The sequence below is a fragment of the Rhinatrema bivittatum genome, chromosome 6 (assembly GCF_901001135.1).
Source record: "Rhinatrema bivittatum chromosome 6, aRhiBiv1.1, whole genome shotgun sequence".
Lineage (NCBI taxonomy): Eukaryota > Metazoa > Chordata > Amphibia > Gymnophiona > Rhinatrematidae > Rhinatrema > Rhinatrema bivittatum.
In genome coordinates this window covers 173,610,862-173,635,932 of record NC_042620.1, presented here as the reverse complement: position 1 = coordinate 173,635,932, position 25,071 = coordinate 173,610,862, and the positions used below count along the sequence as shown (strand labels likewise).

Sequence of the window (25,071 nt, the reverse complement as noted above, 5' to 3'; positions counted from 1 at the left end):
ACCCTGGTCAGGAATTAAGATCTTCCCAAGAGGCCTTATTACAGGTCCCTTTAATATAGGAATTTTGCCTGAATGCCTTAAGATGAGGGCAATTTCTTCTGCTGCCATTCCCCTTTAGTATAGCCTCCCTAGGGATATTTAATTTCATTATTTTATTTAGATTCTCCCTTACTCAGTACCTGAACTATAATTTGGATTTGGAAAAGTGAGTAAATTAAAAAAAAAAAAAAATCCAAAAGTCTGTTTCAAAGCTGGATTACATTGCAATAAAGAAAATTAAACAATCCCAAATGAAATAGTCAGACTTAAATAACTAATAATCATATCAATTAACAATAAAATTAATACAAAATCCAAACCTTCCCTTCCGACCTATAACAAAACATAGCAACATCAAAGTACAAATTAATTGCAGATATAAAATTAAAATAAAGCAAAGATATGAAATAAAAAAAATTAACTGATAGGAACAGCAGTGCCTCAAAACAAAAAGAAGTTTGACATAATAGTAAATTATAAACATCAACTTAGTTTTATGACAGACTCTAGCAGACTGTATGACCAAGTCTTAAGGCCGTATCAAAAGGGAAGATGTGTTGTGAAATTCCTGATGAGTACAGGCAGGGAGTTCCAAAAAAAATATGGGCCAGTCTGGAGAAAGCCTGTTCCCTAGTCCTAATCTTACTAATTAGATTAGAAATGAATTATTCCCATGATTGGACGCTATCTCTTGTGCTTTTATTATTTATTATTTTACTTAAATGTAAGTTTTGCTGGTCGAGGATGTTTACATATGTGAGATTTTATTATCATTTCATTGGTGTAGATGGGATTGGGGATGTTATGTTTAACATGGGTTGTGGGTTGATCATGCTTTTCCTTGATCTTTTCTGCGTTTTATGTTGATTTTATGTTTTTATGATGTCATATGAAGTGTTTGTCCTGTTTCACATAGCTTGGTATGATTTTTAATATAGTGTGTTTTATTATGATTGTACACCATTTTGAGCAGATTATTAAATCTGGATGAACTGTTTATGAATGTTAGATGAAATTAAACCTCCGACAGGTAGGGCCTCTGATATAAGCGAGGGCTACAGATTACATCTATTGGAAATCCTTCCAAACTGCATGTATAGAAGAGCTCAATTTTCATTTAACACTAGAACCTACTCAGTTTGAATATCCTATCTTTTTTACAGATGGAGTGGTTGGGCCTGTCCACTGCAGGAGAAAGGGCAGGGATATCTGGTTTGTTGTTTTTTGAGCCTTAGTTGGCATTTTTGTTGTACACTGTATAAAAAAACAACCTTCTTGTGATTGGGGAGGTAGCATATAAGCTGCTGTTAGAGTTGTCATTAAATAAATGGCCCAGTTCCACACCTTGATTTTCTCAAATTCAGAATCAAAGTGACCAGAAAAATCCTCTTGAACACTTCCTTTTTCCAGAATTCTTTCAAAACCCTGAAGTCTAAGATGGGAAGGTTTTCTCTAGTATTTTGGGGTACTTGGGAGTACTTTGTGTATTTATTTTAAAAAGCTTTTACCCAGCAGTAAAAAAAAAAAAATGAACCCAGTTTGGCATAAAGTCACAGTTGTCACCTGGATCCTCTTGACTAGTGCCCGGACAGGGTATGGCAACTGAGGCACGCTCTAGAGAGATCTGCTTATGACAGCTCCTAAGAGGAAGGTACGAGTTTTCTGCTCCAGGAAGAGATTAGAATGAAGCCAGCAGCAGATGCCTCTTCCAACATTTACTGCATATGCCTTTTCTGCTCTCTAAAGATTATAGAGAAAGGTGACAAAAATGGATGGAAGATCTCTCGTTTATTGAATTTATATTCCACATTTCAGATAATTCAAAGTGGTTTGTATTCAGGTACTTGGAGGTCTTATGGTGAAAAGCTGAACAGGTTAAGGCTCTTTAGCTTGGAGAAGAAATGGCTGAGAGGGGATATGATTAAGATTTATAAAATCACAAGTGGAGTGGAACTGGTAAATAGGGAACAATTTACCCTTTCAAACACTAGGACTAGGGGACACTCTTTGAAACTAGCAATTGGCAGATTTGAAACAAAACCAAGGAAGAATGTTTTTCATTTAGTGCTCAATCAAGCTATGAAATCTTTTGCCAGAGGACAAGGACGGGGCAATTAACATAGTGGGGGTCAAAAGCCAGTTAGACAGGCTCCTGAAGAAAGTCTGTAAACAATTCTTAGCCAGGTACATTTAGGAAAATCAGTGCTTATGCTGAGGGAAATAGATCAACTAGTTTAGATCTGCAGGGTACTTGGGATGCAAACTGACCATTTCCTAGCGTGTAGCAGATGGACTCAAAACAAATGGGTATAGTGTGCTCGTGCTAGCAGTTGGAGACGGATCTGACGTCAGCACAGGTACATATACCCCTGCAGGAAGTGCAGCCATTCAGTAATTTCCGTCTCCAAAGCAGTTTGGAGCTACCTCACGCTCGCTGAGCGTGTTTCCAAATTCTAACGACTAAATTCCTAGAAGAAACCTATTGAAGCAAGCCCTGCACTCCTGTGGTGATACCTGGAGGTTCCTCACCCAGTTGAGTTTCCCGAGCTGACTTCCGTGGTCCCTCGGAAGCGAGAGCCTCGGTCCGGTGGCCGGTTCGCGGCAGGGACCTAGCCCCCGAGTGAGAAGGGCTCGGGCGTGGGTTGGCCCCCGAGCGAGACTAGTTCGGGCGCGGCCTGGAGGCAGCCTCGGTCCCGGCGTGGACTTGGCCCCCGAGCGAGACGAGTTCGGGAGCGGCCTAGAGGCAGTGGGCGCACTTCCTTATGCGCGGCGGTTGAAGGTACTCTCCCCCCGCAGCCGGAGACCGCCTGGGTCACAGCCGGGAAGCGCCGAAGACCAGGTAAGGCGTATATCTTTACTTGGTCTCCGAGGAAGTGTGGACTAACTGGGCCTGCCTACGAGGCAGCACGCCAAGGAGGTCACCATTTTGCCTGCCTACTGACCTTCGCCGATAGTTGCTAAGCTTAGTGCACGTTCGCGCACGCAATAGGCGCACGTTGTTCGCGCACGTTGTTAGCGCACGCGATAGGCGCACGTTCGCACATTGTAAGCCGCCCGTTTCAAGGCGCACATTTATAAGATGCCCGTGTATAGGCGCATGTTTATAAGACGCCCGTGTATAGGCGCACATTTCTTAGACGCCGTTCATAGGCGCATGCTGTTAAGCGCTCTTGTTAGGCGCACTTTATTGGGCGACACCGAATTTCAGGTGAATGGAGCATAAGAGAGCCCATGCGGCCGCAGAGCAGGCACCTCCAGAATCTGGCATGAAAGCTCTAAGCCTCTGCTCAGCATGCAACCTCAGAGCCACACAGAGCGAGGAAGCAGACTCACTATGTGCCCAATGTGAGGAGGCCATGGGAGTCCGAGGACAGGACCGGCCCCAGCCCTGCGGTTCCTCAGGGAGCACACCGGACTTAGCAGGCCGCGGCGAGCAACCAGGGAACCCGAGAGACCTGGTGCCCCTATGGCCAGATCCGGCTTCGCTTTCCTGGGTGGAATTATTCAAAGGGATTCACGCCTTTGTCCAGATGCAGTCTGCTCCTCGAATGGGTCTTTCCGTCCCGGTTGATCCAGTCCCTGGACCCTTGAGACCTAGGCGCAGCCACTCACCACCCGACAGCCCCGCTTTTAGGGATTTGGATTTCTCCCAGGAAAGTGAGGAGCCCCCCGAGGAGGGTGAACTTCCCTCGGAGATAGAGCCATATCGGACAGTGAGGTGCTTCTTTTGGAAAGAGGATCTTTCAGGCCTGGTCTCGCAATGCCTATCGGAACTGGCCATTCCGGGCCAGGATACCCCAGGGGACCCTAAAATGAACCCCTTGTTAGAGGGCCTGCGCCAACCGGCTCATCATTTTCCCCTCCTACAGGCAGCACAGCAGCTAATCGATCTGGAATGGAAGGCACCGGAGGCCTCATTTAAAGGGGGTCGGGCCTTGGCAGGCATGTACCCTCTGGATCCGGCGTCCAAGGAGCTGCTGGTGTGTCCCAAGGTAGACGCCATAGTTAACGCAATAGTGAAGCACACCACCATTCCGGTTGAGGGGGAAGCGGCCCTCAAGGATTCGCATGACCGACGCATGGACACCATTCTGAAACAAGCTTTTGAGGTAGCAGCCATGTCCCTATGAATCGCGACCTGCTGCACCGTGATGACGCGCTCCTGTCTATCACAGGCGAGAAACAACACCCAGGGAGCAGACATGGAATCAGCTCTCGCATTTCTCACTGACGCAGCCTCCGACCTCGTCTGTACGGCAGCCAAGGGAGTATCCTCTTCAGTGGCAGCCAGGAGACAGCTTTGGATACGTAATTGGGCGGCCGACTCGTCCTCCAAGACATGACTCACAAGAATGTCCTTTAAGGGTTCCTTACTGTTTGGCAGCGATCGCGAGAACTGGGCTACTAAATGGGGGGGGGGGGCCTCCCCATTACCCCGTCTACCAGAAGACAGGGCGAGGAGGAGCCAGCGTTCTTTTTCTAGACCATCTAGAGGTAGAAATTCGCAGCGCTTCAACCCTTACAGGACTTGCTATCGAGCACCTCGTTCCCAGGCCAGGAACCAGTCCTTTCGGACTAAGCACAACAAGAAGAGAACCGGCTCGGGTTCTGGCCCCGGCCACACCCCACAATGACAATCAGCTGACCCATCCGGGGGTAGTAGCCATAGGGGGCAGGCTTAACCCTCTTCTACCGCAGGTGGGTCGAGATTACTTCGGACCAGTGGGTCCTCGCCATCATCCGAGAAGGATATTACCTGGATTTCTTTCGGCTTCCGCCGAACAAGTTTGTGGAATCTCCTTGTTCACCGCTCAAGGCAGCGGCACTAGAAGTGACCTTACAGAGGCTCCTGGCCCTAAAAGCCATAATCCCAGTACCTGCGGGAGAGATAAATTCTGGGCATTATTCCATTTATTTCATAGTACCCAAGAAGGAGGGCACTTTCAGGCCCGTCCTGGATCTCAAGTCAGTCAACTGACACCTACAGGTCCCCAGCTTTCGCATGGAAACTCTACGGTCGGTCAAGAATTCAGTACAGCCAGGGGAGTTTCTCACCTCCCTAGATCTGTCGGAAGCCTACCTGCATATCCCAATCCATCGGGATCACCAGTGCTATTTACGCTTCAAAGTCCTGAATCAGCACTTCCAGTTCCGAGCTTTACCCTTCGGGTTAGCCACCGCGCCGCGGATCTTTACCAAGGTAATAGTAGTAGTGGCAGCGGCACTCAGGAAGGAAGGAAGGAATTCTCGTCCATCCCTACCTGGACGATTGGCTGATCAGGGCAAAGTCACCAGAGGAGAGCCACCGGGCAACCAACAGAGTTATAGCTCTTCTGGAAAGCCTTGGATGGGTAGTCAACATAAACAAGAGCTCCCTACAGCCATCCCAGTCGCTGGAATGCCTAGGGGTCCAATTCGACACCTGAGAAGACAAGGTCAACCTGACCTCCAAGAGAAAGTCAAAACTCCAGAGTCATCTGCAAGCCCTGCTGAGCGCCAGCCGGCCCACAGCTTGAGATTACCTACAGGTCCTCGGCCTCATGGCGTCCACTCTGGAGGTGGTGCCATGGGCGCGGGCTCATATGAGACCATTGCAACGCGCCCTTCTATCTCGATGGAGCCCACGATCACAGAACTACACCGTACGCCTACCTCTACCGGCCAGAGTGCGGTATCAGCTACGGTGGTGGTTGCAGCCCGGCCACATGAGCCGGGGGTCAAGAATGTCCTCCCCAACCTGGATTCTGCTCACCACAGATGCCAGCTTGAACGGATGGGGAGCACACTGCGAGGAACTCACTGCCCAAGGGCGGTGGACCAGAGAAGAGTCGAGGTGGAACATCAACCGACTAGAGGCACTGGCAGTCAGACTAGTGTGCCTGCGATTTGCCCACAGACTTCGCGACAAAGCGGTCAGAGTGATGTCAGACAATGCCACCACGGTGGCATACATCAATCTTCAGGGCGGAACCAGAAGCCAACAAGTGTCCCTGGAAATAACTCCCCTGATGATTTGGGCAGAAGCAAATCTCCAGGACATCTCCGCCGTCCACGTTGCTGGGAAGGACAACACAACGGCAGACTTCCTCAGCAGAGAAAGCCTAAACCCGGGGGAGTGGCAGCTGTTGCCCACAGCTTTCCAGATGATTGTGGATCAGTGGGGGACGCCGGGCATGGACCTATTAGCAGACAGGTCCAACGCTCAAGTACCCAGATATTTCAGCCGCAGGCGAGATCCGCTATCCCAGGGGATCGATGCCCTGGTACAGCCGTGGCCTCAGGGAATCCTGCTATATGCCTTTCCTCCCTGGCCCCTGCTGGGCGCCATTATATGCAAGATTCAGCGACACAGAGGCCTAGTTCTTCTAGTGGCCCCGGATTGGCCAAGAAGACCCTGGTACGCAGACATGAGAAGACTACTGGCAGGGAATCCTCTACGCCTGCCTCCACACAGGGACCTGCTGCAGCAAGGTCCCATCCTCCACGAGGATCCGGCTCAATTCTCTCTTACGGTCTGGCCATTGAGAGGGCTAGACTGAAGAAAAGGGGATACTCGGAGCCGGTTATAGATACACTCCTCCGAGCACACAAGTTCTCCACATCCCTAACATATATTAGGATCTGGAGAATTTTTGAAGCCTGGTGCGACTCTCTCGGCACAAATTCACATGCTGCTAAGATTCCTATCATTTTGGACTTCCTACAAGATGGACTTCAGCAGGGTCTGTCCCTCAGCTCCATCAAGGTTCAGGTAGCAGCACTGTCTTGCTACAGTCCCAGGAGTGACGGCAACACCATTGCCAAACACCCAGACGTCTCACGTTTCCTGTAAGGAGTCAAACACATTCGCTCGCCACTGAAGTGGCCAGTGCCCTTGTGGAACCTCAACCTAGTATTGGAATTTTTGGCGGGATCAGCCTTCAGGCCCCTTCGAGGCCTGTCCCTCTGTTTGTTAACCTTGAAGATGGTGTTCTTGCTGGCTGTGTGTTCAGCACACCGCATCTCAGAGCTACAAGCACTATCCTGTCAAGATCCATTTCTTAGAATTATTCCAGAGGCTATCCATCTTCGCACAGTTCCATCCTTTTTACCCAAGGTGGTCTTACACTTTCACCTCAACCAAACCATATCCTTGCCTACCACGGAAGGTTTGAAGAAGTCGGAGGAAGGTCGAATGCTACGCCATCTCGACATCGGCAGACTGCTGTCCAGATACCTGGAAATGTCAGAAGCAGTACGAAAGACGGACCACCTGTTCGTCCTGCACAGCAGGAAGAAGCTAGGGGAAGCGGCCTCACGGCCAACCATCGCCTGCTGGATTAAAGAAGTTATCAAGGCAGCCTACATAGAGGCGGGAAAACCACCGCCTCTACAGGTCAAAGCTCATTCTACCAGAGCACAATCGGCCTCTTGGGCAGAAGCTAAGCTGCTGTCGCCTGCAGAGATATGTAAAGCGGCGACGTGGTCCTCCCTCCATACCTTCTCCAGTTTCTACCATCTGGACGTCCAGGCCAGGGAGAACACAGCATTTGCCAGGGCAATCCTAAACGGCCCTCGGGCAGCCTCCCGCCCAGTCCGGGAGTAGCTTTTGTACATCCCATTTGTTTTGAGTCCATCTGCTACACGCTAGGAAATGTAGAGATTACTTACCTGATAATCTCGTTTTCCTTAGTGTATGCAGATGGACTCAGCATCCCGCCCGGCTGCCGGCATACATGGGGATTCACCGACTCACGGTAAGCCATGTTTTCTTATAATAGGCCATCCACCCTGCTAGGTGTCGACGCCTTCCAGTTGAGAACACTGGCGGTCTCCAGCTACTATCAATCGGTCAGGGTAATCCTGTTCATTTAATTGATTGGTCAGCTACAGCTTTTGCAAGGAAGATTACTGAATGGCTGCACTTCCTGCAGGGGTATATGTACCCGTGCTGACATCAGATCAGTCTCCAACTGCTAGCACGAGCACATTATACCCATTTGTTTTGAGTCCATCTGCATACACTAAGGAAAATGAGATTATCAGGTAAGTAATCTCTACATTGTTGGAGACAGAATGCTGGATTTGATTGACCTTTCTCTGACCCAGCATGGCACTTCTTATGTTCTGCCTTTATTGGGGGACTGTTTTTTCTGTATGCCTATCCCACGTATTCCTCTGACTAAAGCTTTAATAAAACTTAACAAAATAAAAAAAGACTGAGGAATTATGATACTCTTATCTTCCCTTTGAGCCAGATCTTAGTTCTGCTCCTAAAGAATGTGTCCCTATAGAAACAATCAAATTGGGAACTTCTCCAACCCTAGTCAGTTAATGAGGAATATTGCTCCACCCTAGCATTTAGTCTCTTATCCTCACAGCCTGGATGTTAAGGGGGGAATGCAGTAAGATCCTGGGGTATGTCTGAAAAAGTGTCCTAAGTTATTCTGGCTTCGAAATAATATCTACCAGAAGATTTTATGGTTTTAAATGGAGGATGTTAAGCAATCTAGTATGAAGGCAAGGCCCTCAATCCCTTCTCTTGTCCCCTACAAAAACTGCTTGAACAACTACATTTTTCAGAATATGATCTAAAACCTAGCTTTGTCAGAGTTTACCTAAGTGCAATTGAAGCACGTCACCGGCATGCAAAAGGGAACCTAAGACAAGGTGAATAATAGCATATGGGGGTGGATCCAAGATGGATGCACGGTAGCACAGCTCGGCGTTTGCTCCGTGGGCGATTTGAATTACTTACTTTATCTTGCGAAAAAATTCTCTTTGATGGCAAGAACGCGGAAACCAAGGGGAGAACCGTACTCTGTGGTCCCCACTACGACGCCTCTTACCGGACCCATGGACGCACATGTCCTGCGTGGAGGCCTAGGAGCGGGACCTCAGCCGCTGGAGAGTGGAGGAGGGGAAAAGGAGCTTCCCTCTCTCCTTGGCTCACTATCTCCTCTTAGTCCCGCAAAAGGAACCCTGCTGCGGAGAGAAGCACTTTCGGAGCGGCAGGAATGTTGCTGGACCAAGGAGCCATGGAATGGAGCCTGGCAGGGACTGCAGGAAGTGCAATGACAGCAGAGAGCCCAATTTCATCGGGGCAGACCAGCGAAGAAAGAAGCACAGTACTGGGAGAGATGGGAAGCGGTGTAGAAGTTATCCCTGAGACAATTTCATTGACTGTGGTAAGACCCGTTGTCTTTTCACTAGAGACAATATGGGAGTCTATAGTTGAAATGAAAGTTTCTATATTGCGACAACCTGCAAATATTAAATTAAAAGAGTTGGAAGGGAAAGTTGAAGTTTTGACGCATACCAATATAAATTTGGGACAGCAAATTATATCAAATAAAGAACAAATAAAGGGACTCCAACAGGTGCAGATAACAATGATAAAAGATAAAAAAAAAAAAAAAAAAGAGCATGGTGGTGAAAATAGAGAACATGGAGAATCAAATAGAAAGCAAGAACTTAAGATTCATAAATTTCCCGCAAGTACCTTTGAACTCCACCAGAGAGATGTTCAAGAAATATCTCCAGGAAGCTTTGCAAGTTGAGGAATTTCTTATGCCACCTGTTTCAAAGATCTTTTACTTACCAAGAGCAAGGAGCCAAATGGAGCAAAGAGAGGCTGTGATACCTGAAACCCCGAGAGGGGATTTGCCATTAAACATCTCAACAATATTGGAAACGTCAGATACAGAACAAGCATTACCTGCAACCCTAACTGTGACCATGGCTTTAGAGCCAGACAAGGAGTGGTTGCTTAAGTTATGTTTAAGACATAGAAATGTTGTATTTTTAGGTTGTAGAGTAAGAGTATTCCCAGATGTCTTGAGAGATAGTCAAAGAAGAAGGAAAGCCTTCCTTCTTCTGAGACCGCAAGTATTGACATTTGGGGGAGGTTTTTTTTCCTTAAATTCCCATGCAAATGCATAGTAAAGTATGCTAATAACACGTATATATTTTTTGAGCCCCCCAACTGACACAATTTCTAATAGGGAAAACTCCTGTTATGCCCGTAGGGAATAGTTTGGGTACTGTGTGTTCCTCTTAAAGTAAAACAGTTCTCTGAATAGCTACTGTGGATTTGCTTTGTTAATTGAGTTTTCTTGAGGTTGTGTTTTCCACCCACTTATTCTGTGGACTTTAAATTAAGAGAATATGTTGTTAATTTCGTAGGACATTTTTCTTTTGATTGGTGGTATTGGATGTATTCTCTGTAATTTCCTTCAAGATGTTATCTTGTAAATTTGTTAAAATGCATTAAGAAAAAAAAAAAAAGGAACCTAAATTCGTTTAGCCTCTAGTTGTCAGATTTATGCAGAGTTGTTTCAATTGAAGTTTCATCAAGCTTCTTGCCGTGTCATGGGATATAAAATAGCTGCTTATTTCAGCTCATGAAAGCCTCCTTTCAGTCTCTAGCTCTTGTGGTCTGAAATATCTGACCTGGAATTTTGCATTTTTGGTGGCCATCACCTGTCACATGGTAGGAGCATAAGATGGCGCCGGCTGTCCATTGTTCCTACCATGTGACAAGGACCGACCAATGGCACTGGTAGCCCCTGTGACATAGTAAGAGCAAAGGCTATCGGCGCCATTTTGAATACCGGCAGCCGACTGCCCGAGTGCAGGAGATCGCTCCAGGACACCCGCTGGACCACCACGGACTTTTGGCAAGTCGTGGTGGGTTGTAGTTAATTAAATTTAAAGGGTTGGGATGGTTTTTTTTTTTTTTTTAACTTTAATGGGAAACGAATACCATATGTAACTAAATGGATGAATCTGGATCCCCCGAAAACAGATGCAACGGATTTGGGTCCCGACGAATACCGAATCGGACGAATCCATCCCTGCTGCACATCCCTATATTTCTTACACCAATATTTCTTTATAATAAGATGTTTGCAGAGCATCACCCTAAATTTATGCATTAAGTATCATCTGATTCCATTTATCAATCAGTCATCTTTTTAACATTTTCTCCAGACTGCATCTCTGCAAAGGTAAACAAGCCCTTCACTATTTGGATTGGTAGAGAGCTGTCATCCTTTTCTCCTGAATGGACTAAAGTCCAGAAAAAGCAGTGTTTTTCTTTTGACTCTTCTTAGGCAGTGTCAAAAGGTACCAGTTTAAATTGGATAACGGATTGTATCTCCTTTTATTATGCCTAGACAGGCCTGACCTGGGATGGGGCCACTAAGCATTGCCTCCATTAAGGAGATTTTCAAGGATGCAACATGGCATTCAGTCTATGCTTTTACATCCCATTGCTGTTTGGATATGGCAAGCTAGTAGGTTTGAACTGTTTGTTTTCTATGCTCTTTTTGAAGGTTAGAGCCCAAATCCATCCTCCCTATGACCCGATAGATTATTTTGGCTTGTTTTCCAGGGAATGCAATGTAACAAAATAAAATCTTTTTACATTTTGACTTAAATTAACCAACAGAAATGTACACCCATTGGCAGTCTTGTTTTTTCCTCCTTTTTGTTGAAGGCAACGTTTAGCTAGAGCAGAGGTGCTCACACCTGTCTTCAGCGTTGCCCCCCCCAACCCCCATGTGCATGAGAAATATTTGCATACATATGAGGTTGTGCATGGAAATAAATGCCATGTATATTCATTAAAGAGATCCTGAAAATCTGACTGGGGCAAGGATTTCAAACACCCCCGCTCTAGAGAATCCCACTTGTGTGACTCAAGTAAACCAGTTTGTCTTCAGTGAAAGCAAAGCTGCCTACCCGTAACAAGTGTTCTCTGAAGATAGCAATTCACCAGCCACACAAGCCTTCCCACTTCCCTTTCTGGAATGGTTTTCCCTCAGTCAAAGCAGTATTAGAACTGACGGGAGCCATGGAGCTGCAGTTCTCTTGAAAACACAGGTTTTGTGGTCAGATTCTGAATAAAATGGAACAACAGTTAGAGGTTAACAAAATAAAAACTCTTAACTTTTTTTTTCTCCTCACTTCCTCCTCTTTCCAAATTTATCCTATTTGACATTAAAGAAGAATGTTAAATTTTACTTTGTTTTTATTTCCTAAAATATTTTTTTACATACCTCCTATCAACATTTCTAGGCGGTTTACAAAATAACATTCATGAACATTTTCACTTAAACACATAATAAATAAAAATAAAACAACACTTTGTAACATTTTTGTTTCTACAGGATGCCCTAAAACTCAAACTACTGGACAGCAAGTGGGACCAGCACGTTGCCAGGCAAAGGAAGGAAGAAAGATTCAGAGACTTCTGTAAATGTAAGGGACTTGAAATGAAATAATTGTAATTGAAATCTAAAGTTACTTTAGAAGCAAGGGCCTTCAATCTTTTTAAGTCCAATTTTTAAAGAGCAACAATATGAGAGAGAAAAGTAAACTGTAATCTTTCATGTCAAGTTAAAGCTGTCTGTTAGCATCCCACACAATAGTCTTGTCATGCATGTTTTGTAAGATGGTGAATCTGGTATCAGAAATACTCCTAGATGTCTTGTGGATACAAACATATCAATGTATTTAGATTGATTTCTTTTTAAATTTAAGCATGGTGTATGGTCATGAGGCCCAGTTTGAACCTGGAATCCATTAAGTTTAGTAAATCTGTGCAATGCCAAAGAAAACAAAATTTTTCTTTGACTTTTTTTTTTTTTTTTTTAAATCTGCTTACTCTGAGGAACTTGATAAATATGTTAAGTGGGTGTTTTCTGTCTTGCCTCTTCTTTCTCTGCTTGCTAGCAGGGGAGGCCTGTTAACCAGGGTCTGAAATCCCTGCAGCAGAAATATGCAAGAGTAGATTTCTGTTATACCAACTAGCAAATAGCTAAGTTTTTAAATTTTTATTTTATTCTGCAGCATTAATTAGTATGCACTCTTTAAGAATAATTTGCTGTCAAATAACAAGAAGGGAATGCTCATCCAGTGTACATTTGTCTTACATAGCACTTTACCCTTCAGTACTCAGCTGTTTGGGTGGCCCTTTTAAAGAAAATACCAGAGGCAATTAATTGTGGTACAATGTGTGGCCATGCTTTATTGGAATTATGCACTGGATTTGTATTATATTCTTTTAAATTATTTTTACACCATTTTCTTTCCTCAAATTTATTCTCTTGAAAATTGGCAGTTTTTGTGGTAGAATTATGTAAGTATGTAAAACTTATGTTACAGCTGTGTACATAAATTTGCAATGATTTATGAAAAACTAGTAAGCAAGTAAAGCACATAATCAGGTCATTTTTGTAGACCTATTGCATACAGCAGGGGTGCATGAGAGAGATCATGGATATTCATTGTGGATATCCTGAAAACCTGGCCTGTTTGTGGCTCTTGAGGACCGGAGTTGGCCACCCCTGGCATACAGCATCCTTCACTAAAAGGAGATTCTCAGTTCAAATACTGGTATTCCCATTGATATTAAATTAGAAGAATGCCTGTCATAAATGACAGATTTTGAGCATTCAAAAATGTTGTGTGAAATATGTTTAACCTCCATTTCATCAAGATTTGAAAGGTATATGTCAAAATTTCTAAAAGTGGTGTACACTCACACACACATACCTTTGATGTACCTGTTAAATCCCCAGTGTTTTTTCTGTTTGGTTTTTTTTCTTGCCTGCTTGATCCACTCATTCCTCATTGGACCTGGTCCCCCACCCCTTTCCACTGCCGCCATTCCTCAGTTATCTTCCCACTTAGGAGCAACTTCCCTTCTTTCAGCAGAATAGGTGGATAGCCATCTCTTCCCCCTCCACATCAGCCTCGGTTCCCTCATGTGTGTGGGCATCTTTTTTTAGCAACTCGAAAAGAGAGAATACTGGGACTTTGAGCTACTGACTTGTCTATTTGCTTGACAACTGGTTCATATACTGGTTGGTTGGCGAGAAACTTAGATGTAAGAGTCCTTTTATGGGCTGAAGCATTACAGATGGAAACTGACTTTTATTTCATCATTTTTTACCATCTTGTTTAAAACAGCTCAAAAAAATCTTCAGATATTCTGTTTTTTAAATAGTTTTTGTTTGATCAACAACATAGCCTTAATCTTTACAATTAGTTTTTATTTGATGATAGCATGTTTTTTAAAATTTAATGCTAGGCACTGACAGAAAATGCATTGCTTGTAAATTTTAATTATTTTATGTAGTACAGTTTTTTGTTTTTGAACTTAATGCAACACTTCAGTTTAACTGGCTTCAGACTCAAGCATGAGATGTTTAAATGTACTACTTCTTATCACTATACACCAAACCCCAGAAATAGTTTTTTCTTTTGCATGAATGCTTGCCAAACCCTATCATGGACTTGAACCCAGAGCAGCTATGTTGCAGTGCATACCAATAGGTCATAGGGCAGCTGAAAGTGTAACTTCAGTGTTCAAAAAATAACTCTCCAATATTTCCTTTTAAAAGATAATAGTGCTTTATACTAGTATTGTACATTTGCAGATATGCATTTAAGCTTTGACTTTCAAGGAAGCTATGTTTAAATGCTCTTTAATATTTCTTTGCTGAAAAAATAAAGTATATCTATTAACTTATTTTCAGTACATTTGTCCTTGGTTTACCAGATGTGTTAAGAAACCTGTAAAGGAGCTGAAGGTGTTCATCTGAAAACCTACATACATATAGGTAGTGCTGAATGAATGGTGCTTGTGATAGATGACACATGGTTCCTTGTTTCTTTCAGTGATTAAAAAATTAAACATGTAGCTTGCAGTCTGTGTATGCTATAATTCATTTTTTCTTTTAGCAGGTCAAATTTAAAATTATCACTGCCTACGTGTAACCTTGGCAATGCTATATTAGCATTCAGCCTGTATGGTTCTAATAATTGTTGCTTGAGTGGTTGAAGGGGGTTTTTCATTGTACTTACTTCAGCAAATACACAAAGAACAAGTAATTGCTTCAGCAAGAAAAATGTTTCTAGTTAATAATAGATTTAATCAGCGACAAATTTGGTCTATATTCCTGCCATATATTTTACTTCCATAAGATGCTACTAGAGAGCAATCATGCTAGATCTGGTAGCTCCGTGGCAGTGCTGTGTACTGCCTTGAGAATGGGAATCTGGTTCAATTTCTGCATCGGCCCTTCTGTACCTCAGCTAGGCTGAGGCTGAAGATGCTGCAGAAGCAAGGTTCGCAGCCCCTGGGGTAGGGAGGAAGTCCGATCATTTGGCAAAGGTGATACCTGGTGGCCAGATTGAAAGCTCAAGGTACAGGGTTCTGGAAGGGGGAGGAAGAGTCTATTCAAATGGGGAGAGGGGAGAAACCCCAGGTAATTTGCAAATGAAGGCTCAGGGCACTAGAATCCCAGTATTTGTTCCGATTTGAGCTGGAAGAGAAAGGAAGAACTACCGTGCCAAAAATAAAATATACTGCATATTAGGATGAAAGAAGGTCAGGGGATGGGTGAGAACTGTACAGACTTAGAACTCATATTCGGTGTAGTGAGTGGAAAAAAGTGTGTGTATAGTTCAGTCACCGTTTTTTCCCTTAGTTCTGCCATAAGAAAAAGGTGTGTTGTGAACAATGCCAATAATGAATGTGATCTTTCTGTGCGTTCAATAAAGGGAAACTAGAGATTAGGTTCTCCATTCAAGTGGCCCTCTGGTTGTAAGTTAATACTGTGTGTTTGGTTGGCTATAGATTGCAGATTTGACATTGAGTTCATATCTGTTCAATTTGAATGTCACAGTGCTTCAGAGGCAGAATTTAAACCAAGGCAAGGCTCTCTCCCTCCTCCCACCTCCTTTCTGTTTTCTCTGTGCACTGAACAGTGAGCTGAGCAAGTCTGAATCATAAAGTTACAAGACATTTTTCCCACCCACATCACTTTTCTTTTTATTTGGTGTGTTTTGACAAACTATTAGTCTATAGTTCTTTGTTCCAGCTTTTTTTTCTTTATATTTAACATTTATTTGCTAATCTAGTTGCTAGAATTAAAGCAATATAATCCATGTGCTAAGCATCTCATGGGACTTTTGGTTTTAGGGATATGCAAATTAGTTTGGGTTGAACAAAATCTAGGACTTAGCTTTTTTCCACTGATCTCAGACTATTAGATTGGGGGGGGGGGGGGGTGAAGCAGAATGGCATCCTAGAGGTAGAACGCTTAAGCTCTGAGCTCTCTTGGTGGTGTTCTCTTTACCGTGGAAAAGAAGCAGAAGGGGGGAGTGCATCCCCCACCAATTCAGTTCCCTTCAACTCTTATTCAAGAATCAGTCGTGCCGTTGCCTCCATTCTGCGGCTAGAGCTTCTCACTGCCGAGGTTGAGAGAGAAGCCTCTTCCCGGTCCGAGGCTTAGGGTATCCCTCAGTCTGGAGCAGCGTATGATTCCCCCACGCCCAGAGCTGTTGGTCTCTCTCGGAGCAGAATCCCCCATCGATATGGTGAACCTGGTAGTTGGAGATCCGCAGGTGTTGTAACAGCTGGTCAGCTCTTGTGTATGGCAGAGTCCGATGACAGCTATTTCTTCTCCTTTCGGCTACCCCCGACAGCAGTTGGAGGTGCTGGTTGGTGGCTGTGTGGCATCAGGCTTCCTTGGACTTGCTGGAACATTGGGAGTGCCAAATCTGTTCACCTGTCTGAAATCTAGGAGTGGAGATGAGCATTTTCAGGACAAGAAGTAAGATCTTGCTTGAATTTGTTTGGAGTGCAATTTGCACTATGAATAATACTATCTTTAAAAGACTTGAAGGAATCACATTTCTAATGAGGGATAATATAGAGAGTGGAGCAATCAGTTATAAAGTTTTCGGAGAAGCTTTTTGTCTGTGAAAGAAGGGTAACCTCAATTCAGCCTAATGAAAGTCTGCAAAAGGATAATTTAAAACTACTACGCAAGCTGGAAGTGATGGGAAAGAAAATGAGGTTTCTGAATTTGAGAATTTCAAATTTCCTCAAGCTTCTTTCGTTAGCTCAGGAGAATTGTTTAAAAAATATTGATTGGAGAGGGAGCAGAAATGTAAATAATATGAAACCATTACTGCATATATTATGTGATTGGTGTCAAATAAACCAATGATTACCATATATTTATTGTTGTATATGCATTTTATTCAATAAAAAAGTTAAATATAAGAAATATTTGTTAGAAGTTCTAAAGTTCACTCCGGAAGCACTTCCATCATTAAATAAGATTTGCTATCTTCCTGAAAAGAAATGTGTTAATGCTCCTGATACACAGGGTGAAGTTGAGCAAGAACAGCTAAATATAGGCACTTTAGAATTGTCCACCTTTTTTAGAGAATTCGCTGGACGAGGTGTTTTCTCGGGCTGCCTCAATATCTTTTGTCTTTGAGTCAGATAAAACTTCCGTTATGCATCTTTTCTTCAAATACAAAGAATCTTTGTTTTTGGGACAACAAATTTTGTGTTTTCCAGATGATCTTTTGAAAGATAGGCTAGACTTAAGCAATTCCTGCAGATGAGGTAGGATGTGTTTAATATTCATGGTGAATATTCATTTTCCATCTAAGTGCTTGTGAAGTATGAAAATGTGATACATTTTTATTGACCTGCTATAATTGAGTATATTTTTTAATGCTAAAATTGCTGCTGTTGCTGCAGCCGTTTAGGTTTTGTAAAGACATTCGCTGGTGTAATGTATACCTCTAGGATTGTTCTTTTCCTCAGTTTCATTTGTCAATAATAGCTTTTCTGTATTTTTCATACCCCCCCCCCCCCCCCCCCGATTGTTGTGGGCATGGATGAGGATTCCAAGTTGTATTCTTATTTTCTTTTATATTAATGTATAACTCATTTTATATCTCAGCAGCCTATTTTCCTTACAAATATTATGTATTGTTATTTGTTAAAATTGAATAAATAAATGGGTTAAAAAAATCTATCAGATTATTTTCTTTGGATCTTCTCAAAATCCATTTCAGATTTCTTTAGATTTTGCTGTCATCCATTAGCAGATTACTATGGATACACTTTGGATTTTGTCATATGGCCTCTTTGGGGATTTAACCTGCACATTTTGTACAGATCCATCAAATTAGTTTGTTAATGTCTTTTTAATGAAGCTTGCACATCTCTATCCTTGACTTATTTGAAGCGATGTTGGTGTAGTATATTGATTTAGGAAGGAATTTAGGTAAACTTTTATAAACTGAGCATGACCAGTTTTGCTGCTTATCTGTTGGCCTGATACTTTTCATTTATCTGTTAATCAGTTTTCAAATCCCGATTCTGAGACTAGGGAAGTTGATCACATGATCTTACCTCTTAAAGTCAACTTACATTGATAGTACCTTCTTAACCAGTTTAATCTTGCTGCTATCACTGGACATTTGTAATCTTTTCTCTCTTTTGGTTAGAACAGGGGTGCTCAAATAAATCTCATGCATATTCATTAGGATATCCTGAAAACCCAACTGGCTGGGGGGGACCCATAGGACTGGTTTGAGCACCCCTGGTTTAGAAGATGGTCAGTGCTATCCCCTTTCACTTAGACAGTAAAAAGAATTCCTGAACTTTCACTTAGTACCTGCAGTGTGGTTATATAAAAGACCATAGCAATGCCTGTCCTCGTTGTCTTTGCTGGCACAGCAAAGTAGGTTTGGGATAACTTTCAACTTGTGCCATTTCATATAGAAAGGTGAACAGGAAATACTTTGTGAGCTGCTGGACTGATTGCCCACAGGTTCTTCTTGAGGGTTTGGGAGTTAGTCTGTAGATTTTGCAGGTCAAGTTGTGGGTCAAATTGTAAAAGAAGACTTACCAGATCAGATGTGCCCACTGCTCGCTCATTCCTTGGATATGACTAGATTACTGGTGAACTGAGATTACTGCAACCTAAGTATCTTCTATTCTTTTCTCAAGAGGTAATGCTCTTAGTCTAAGTATCCTCTGTGAACCTGATAAATAAGCATGTAAAATGAGGTGCTGTTAATGGACGTCCAGATGTAGATTGGAGAGTGCCAGCTGCCAAATCAACTAGAGTAGGGAAGGATACAAGAATTCTTACAAGAAGCTTTTTCTCAAGCAACTAGCCATCTGTCCTTACTCTTGCCTGCATATGATGCCTGTGTGACCAGGATTGCATCGACTCATCAAAAGCAACTGTTCTGCTCACTACTATTTACTCTTGTGAGGTCTGTCAAATTGCCCGAAACATGATCAGACTGAGCCCCAGAGGCATCTTAACCAGTTTAATCTTGCTGGTATCACTGGACATTTGTAATCTTTTCAGCGCCCATGGACTGAGTTGGGGGTGAAGAGCCAGCATGAAGACACCTGAAGGACTGTGTGCCCTGTCGCATGCATGAAGGAGTGTTACAAAGGAGCACCTCCTTTGTGTACATATTGGGGTAGATTTTAAAAGAAGCGCGATCAGCCTACTTTTGCTTGCGCATCAGACTCAAGCAAAAGTACGCTGGATTTTAGTAGATACGCGCGGAGCCGCGCGTATCCACTAAAATCCTGGATCGGCGCGCGCAAGGCTATCGATTTTGTATAGCCTGCGCGCGCCGAGCCGCGCTGCCTCCCCCCGTTCCCTCCAAGGCCGCTCCGAAATCGGAGCGGCCTCGGAGGGAACTTTCCTTTGCCCTCCCCTCACCTTACCCTCCCTTCCCCTACCTAACCCACCCACCCGGCCCTGTCTACACTCCCCCCTTACCTTTGTCGGGGGATTTACGCCTCCCGGAGGGAGACGTAAATCCCCGCGCGCCAGCGGGCCTGCTGCGCGCCGGGCCGCGACCTGGGGGCGGGTACGGAGGGCGCGGCCACGCCCCCGGGCCGTAGCCACGCCCCCGCACCCGCCCCCAAAACGCTGCCGACACGCCCCCGGAACGCCGCGACGACCGGGCCCGCCCCCCGACACGCCCCCCTCCGAGAACCCCGGGACTTACGCGAGTCCCGGGGCTCTGCGCGCGCCGGGAGGCCTATGTAAAATAGGCTTCCCGGCGCGCAGGGCCCTCCTCGCGTAAATCCGCCCGGTTTTGGGCGGATTTACGCGAGCAGGGCTCTGAAAATCCGCCCCATTGTGTGCACTGGATGTAGGCCAACATTGAACCTTGTTTATAAGCATATTTAGATCTGAATCATGAGTATGTCTTGTCTGAAGCATGAAAAGTGTCTGGAGGAAATGCAAGTTAATCTATTGAATGCTTTGGGGCGGATTTTCAGAGCCCTGCTCGCGTAAATCCGCCCAAAACCGGGCGGATTTACGCGAGCAGGGCCCTGCGCGCCGGGAAGCCTATTTTACATAGGCCTCCTGGCGCGCGCAGAGCCCCGGGACTCGCGTAAGTCCCGGGGTTCTCGGAGGGGGGCGTGTCGGGGGCGTGTCGGGGGGCGGGCCCGGTCGTCGCGGCGTTCCGGGGGCGTGTCGGCAGCATTTTGGGGGCGGGTACGGGGGCGTGGCTACGGCCCGGGGGCGTGGCCGCGCCCTCCGTACCCGCCCCCAGGTTGCGGCCCGGCGCGCAGCAGGCCCGCTGGCGCGCGGGGATTTAAGTCTCCCTCCGGGAGGCGTAAATCCCCCGACAAAGGTAGGATGGGGGTTTAGACAGGGCCGGGCGGGTGGGTTAGGTAGGGGAAGGGAGGGGAAGGTGAGGGGAGGGCAAAGGAAAGTTCCCTTCTAGGCCGCTCCGATTTCGGAGCGGCCTAGAAGGGAACGGGGGTAGGCTGCGCGGCTCGGCGCGCGCAGGCTATACAAAATCGATAGCCTTGCGCGCGCCGATCCAGGATTTTAGCCGATACGCGCGACTACGCGCGTATCTACTAAAATCCAGCGTACTTTTGTTTGCGCCTGGAGCGCAAACAAAAGTAGGCTATTCGCGCTCGTCTGAAAATCTACCCCTTTATGTATGGAAGAAAACCACCACAGTTTGATATGGTAACTTAGACCTGTCCCTATACTTTGTGTTTAACTGAAACTTGGCTTCTTGACGCTTATATTTTTGCACTAAATCAGTTGTTTTCTCCTTCATATGTGATAAGTGCAAAGTCTAGATGTTACCAATGGGTTTGGGGTTCTTCTGATCATGATCAAATAGTCCTTGACAGCTTCTCTCCTGGATTGACATTGAAATTGACCAGCATTATGAGATGCTGGCATTCTGTCTCATGGGGTCCTGATTATCCATTTATGCTATTTCCCTCCAGGTCTTATGTCCAGTTATCAGTTGTCATTTTTTGAGGTAATATAGGCATCTATAATTGACCTATATAGGACTATACTATTGGGGGATTTTAATTTGTACATAGATGATGTGCCTTTACCAGTGCCTTGTGACTGTTTACTTAGATCATTGTCAACTCTGCAGTTGAGGCAGATAGTTATGGAACCTACACATTGAGCTGGTATATTCTTGATTTAATTTTACTGGGGGGACAATGGGCGAATACGTATCTGAGGTTAAGATTTATTTAGCTTCCATGGTCAGAATACTTCTGGAATATTTTTTATACTTCTAAAGTTTTGCAGTTTTCTATTTCCTGGGTATTTTTTTGTTTTTGTTTAATTGCTTGTCATGAGTTGCTAATGAATGTTGTGTTTTAAAATTATGTAATTTTTTATGTGCCCACCCCGAACTTTGAAGGGCATAGGAAATAAATTATTTACATAACTAAATGACTATAACCACAAGTAGACAACGATCAGCCACACCAGCTATGACTCAATTTAATAACCCACATGTTGATATTGACCTCTTATAGAGACAGTGGGCTCCCAATTTTGATTTGAAGCTATCATTAGCACAGACATCTGACTCTGCATTCTCTAGTAAATTCTGTAGATAAAGTGGTGTTCTGAAAGCTTACATCCCTTGGAGAACCTAGTCAGTATCCTGGTTTAATCAAGCACTGAGGGAGATATAAAGGTGTCTCCACCTGGCAGAGCGCCAGTGGCAGAAAGTTAATTCTCTAGCTAACCTTGTCTACTTTAAACAATGTTTTGCTAAATATAGATATCTTGTGAATGAGGCCAAGAAATAATTCTCTCTAATAGGATATTGGCCATCAGAATCACTCTAAAGAATCGTTTCATACTGTAAAGCAGCTGACTCGGCATCATGGTTCTTATGATGATGAATATCACACTCAATTTTCTGTGAGTTGTGAGAAATTTGCAGTTTATTTCCATGACCAAGCTGCTGATTTATCTGCTCAGTTTCCAGCTATGGAATATACTTGGACTTTTCTGAAGCGATTAACACCTTTTGTTACATCAGGTGTTTGACTAGTGAAGAGAGGCAATGGCTGAACATCTTTATGGAGGAATAGAGAGCCTTTGTTTTTGTATATATATTATTTTTAAGACATTGTTCTGTTTTATTATATGCTTTATTTTTGATTGTTAATTTCTGTAAGCCACCTAGATGGTTGATAAATCTCAAAGTAAATAAACTGGGCTCAATCTTTGGGAGGGCAGAGTACAAAGAATAGATGAGACCTGGGATTGTTTTGGCTTTGCTAATAGTAGTGAGATTATTGAATAAGATGAATAGCATGTCATGCCCTTTCCAGTGATTCTAAAAGAAATTAATTTTATCGTAATCTCTTTTAAAATTTAAATGCTACTGCTCAGATGCCCCCGACCTTGGACGGGGGCCGGGCGCCCAAGGCAGCGGCCATGGACATTGGAAAGCAGCGGGGCCTCCGATCATGGACGCCTGGAAAGAGGCGGGAACATCCATGGATGTTGGAAGGCAGTGTTCCTGTCTTTTTCCGGGCGTCCATGCTCAGAGGCCCTGACCTTCACAGACGACCGGACGTCCTTGCACGTCCATGCTCGGAGGCCCTGACCTTGGACGTCCGGCCGGGCGTTCAAGGCAGTGCCCATGGACGTTGTAAAGCAGCGTTCCAGTCTCTTTCCAGGCGTCCATGCTCGGAGACCACGACCTTCACAGACGCCCGGACGTCCTTGCATGTCCTTAAGTGCCTGGCCTCCAATCAAGGACGTCCGGATGCTCAGGGCAGCGGCCCCGGTGTCCATGCGGGGTCTGTAGAAAAGAACCATCCATTTACCTGCTGGAATGACATTTGAAATGACAGGTATGGCGCCAGCGCACCCCGGATACAGTTAAATGGATTGCGAACGCCTACCGCTTCATAAGCGCGCTTTTGACGCTTCTTTGCTACCACTTGGATTTGCGTCTAATCGAGCGGCTTGCGAACTAAAATGTGCGCACGTCAAATGCGCGGGCGCCCGACACTGCTGCACTTTTTTTTACGCGTCTGTACTGTATCGGCCTGAAAGTGTGGAGAGAGATGAGGAAATGTTCTGTTCAGTATCTTTGTGCGTGACATTGCAGAAGGGATAGAAGGTAAAGTTTGTCTATTTGTGGATGATATTAAGATCTGCAGCAGAGTAGACATGCATGAAGGAGTAGAGAAAATGAAAAGTGATTTAAGAAAGCTTGAGGACTGGTCTAGGATGTGGCAGCTGGGATTCAATGCCAAGAAGTGCACAGTCACACACCTGGAGTGCGGTAATCCAAAAGGGCTGTAAGCGATGGACAGTGAAAACCTAATATCCATGGACTGGGAGAGGGACCTTGGGGAGATAGTGTCTGGTGATCTGAAGATGGCGAAGCAATGTGACAAGTCGACCGCCAAAGCTAGAAGAATGCTGGGCTCTATAGAGAGAGGAATAAACAATAAGAAAAATGTGTGGATACACTTGTACAGATCCTTGTGTTGCGTCTGTCAGTCTCAGACAGCTTCGACCTCTGTGCCTCACCTTTCTTCCTTCTCTCTCCTCAAGCCTTGGGAAGATGGCTGCTGCCGCGTCTTCATGCTGCTCTCTCAAGTGTCCCCGGATCGGCAACGGCGACTGTGTTCGCCATGATTCTCCTGAGGCCCTCCTAGGGTGCGCACATGTATGCCACCCACGTCTTTATCCATGTCATGGCGGGAGCCTCGGGGGCGTCCCCTCCAAGTGACATCATCACATCCTGGTATGTAGCCTGCCCTTCGTTTGCTAACAAACTGAGGGCTGGATTTATCAAAATGCGATAAGTATTGCATGCGATAGCAAAAGGGGTGTGGTTTATGCTAATAGACAGTTTATTGCAATTTGCACTAATTATCTATGCGAAGAGCTAAGTTAGCGCAAATTGTGATAACATTTTCAGACTTTGTGATAAGTGCCAGACCTGTTGTATTTCCTGCATACAACCACTGGGGAACCATGGAGGGAGAGGGAGAGACAAGGTTCTCTCAACCTAGCTTGATGGACACTCTTGATGGACACTCTACATCAAACTAGGTTGAGAGAACCTTGCACAAATATCATTTTGGAGTGAGTTTCCTCACTCCGAAGGTCATCAAATCTTCACAAGAGACCACTGTTCTGTTCGTACGTCTCACGTTGAATGTCAAAGTGGCCCCTAACCCCCTTCACTAATACCTAAACCTCACCTCGAGTTACTAGGTGGGCCTCCCATAGGGAGGTCCAAAGAAGATCAACCAAAATGGTGTGGGGGTCAGCATCAGAAAACTTATGAAGAGAGACTGAAGAATCTGAATATGTATACCCTGAAAGAGATGAGGTGCAGGGTAGATATGATACAGACCTTCAGATACCTGAAAGGTTTTAATGATGCACAATCATTAAACCTTTTCCACTGGAAAGAAATCAGTTGTACCTAGGGGTCACAAAATGAAATTCCAGGGAGGAGGACTGAGAACCAACGTCAGGAAATAATTCTTTATGGAGAGGGTGGCTGATGCTTGGAATGCCCTGCTGGAGGAGATGGTAAAGATGAAAACAGCGAAAGAATTCAAAGGGGCATGGGATAAACACTGTGAATCTCTAAAGACTAAAGGATGGAAATGAAGAAAAGAGTGCATGGGGGTAACTTGCTGGTGCAGCGGTTACTACTCTTAACCAATAAGCCTTGATACTGTTGATGCAACTCCAACATCGCTCTCTGCTTCAAAGGCAGGGGGAAAAGGGGTATTGGATTCACACAGCAACCGAGGGCCCTAATTTTTACAGTTTGTGAAACTGATAAGCATGGGGATAACCTGCATGGCGCTGCAGACTGGATGGACCATGTGGTCCTTTTCTGCCATCATTTCTATGTTTCATCTAGTAG

The 25,071-nt window shown here is 44.7% G+C and overlaps 1 protein-coding gene across 5 annotated transcripts in view; it reads left to right on the top strand.

The window, feature by feature from the left end:
- ADARB1 (adenosine deaminase RNA specific B1) overlaps positions 1-25,071 on the top strand; it is a 502,731-nt gene that overhangs the window by 94,920 nt on the left and 382,740 nt on the right. For all 5 annotated transcript variants that reach the window (XM_029606158.1, XM_029606159.1, XM_029606160.1 and 2 more), the window contains exon 2: positions 12,192-12,282. Coding sequence is in view for 2 of the 5 variants with exons in the window: in XM_029606155.1 (XP_029462015.1) it covers positions 12,192-12,282 (91 nt within the window). In the remaining 3 variants the exon portion in view is untranslated. The remainder of the gene's footprint in view (positions 1-12,191; positions 12,283-25,071) is intronic.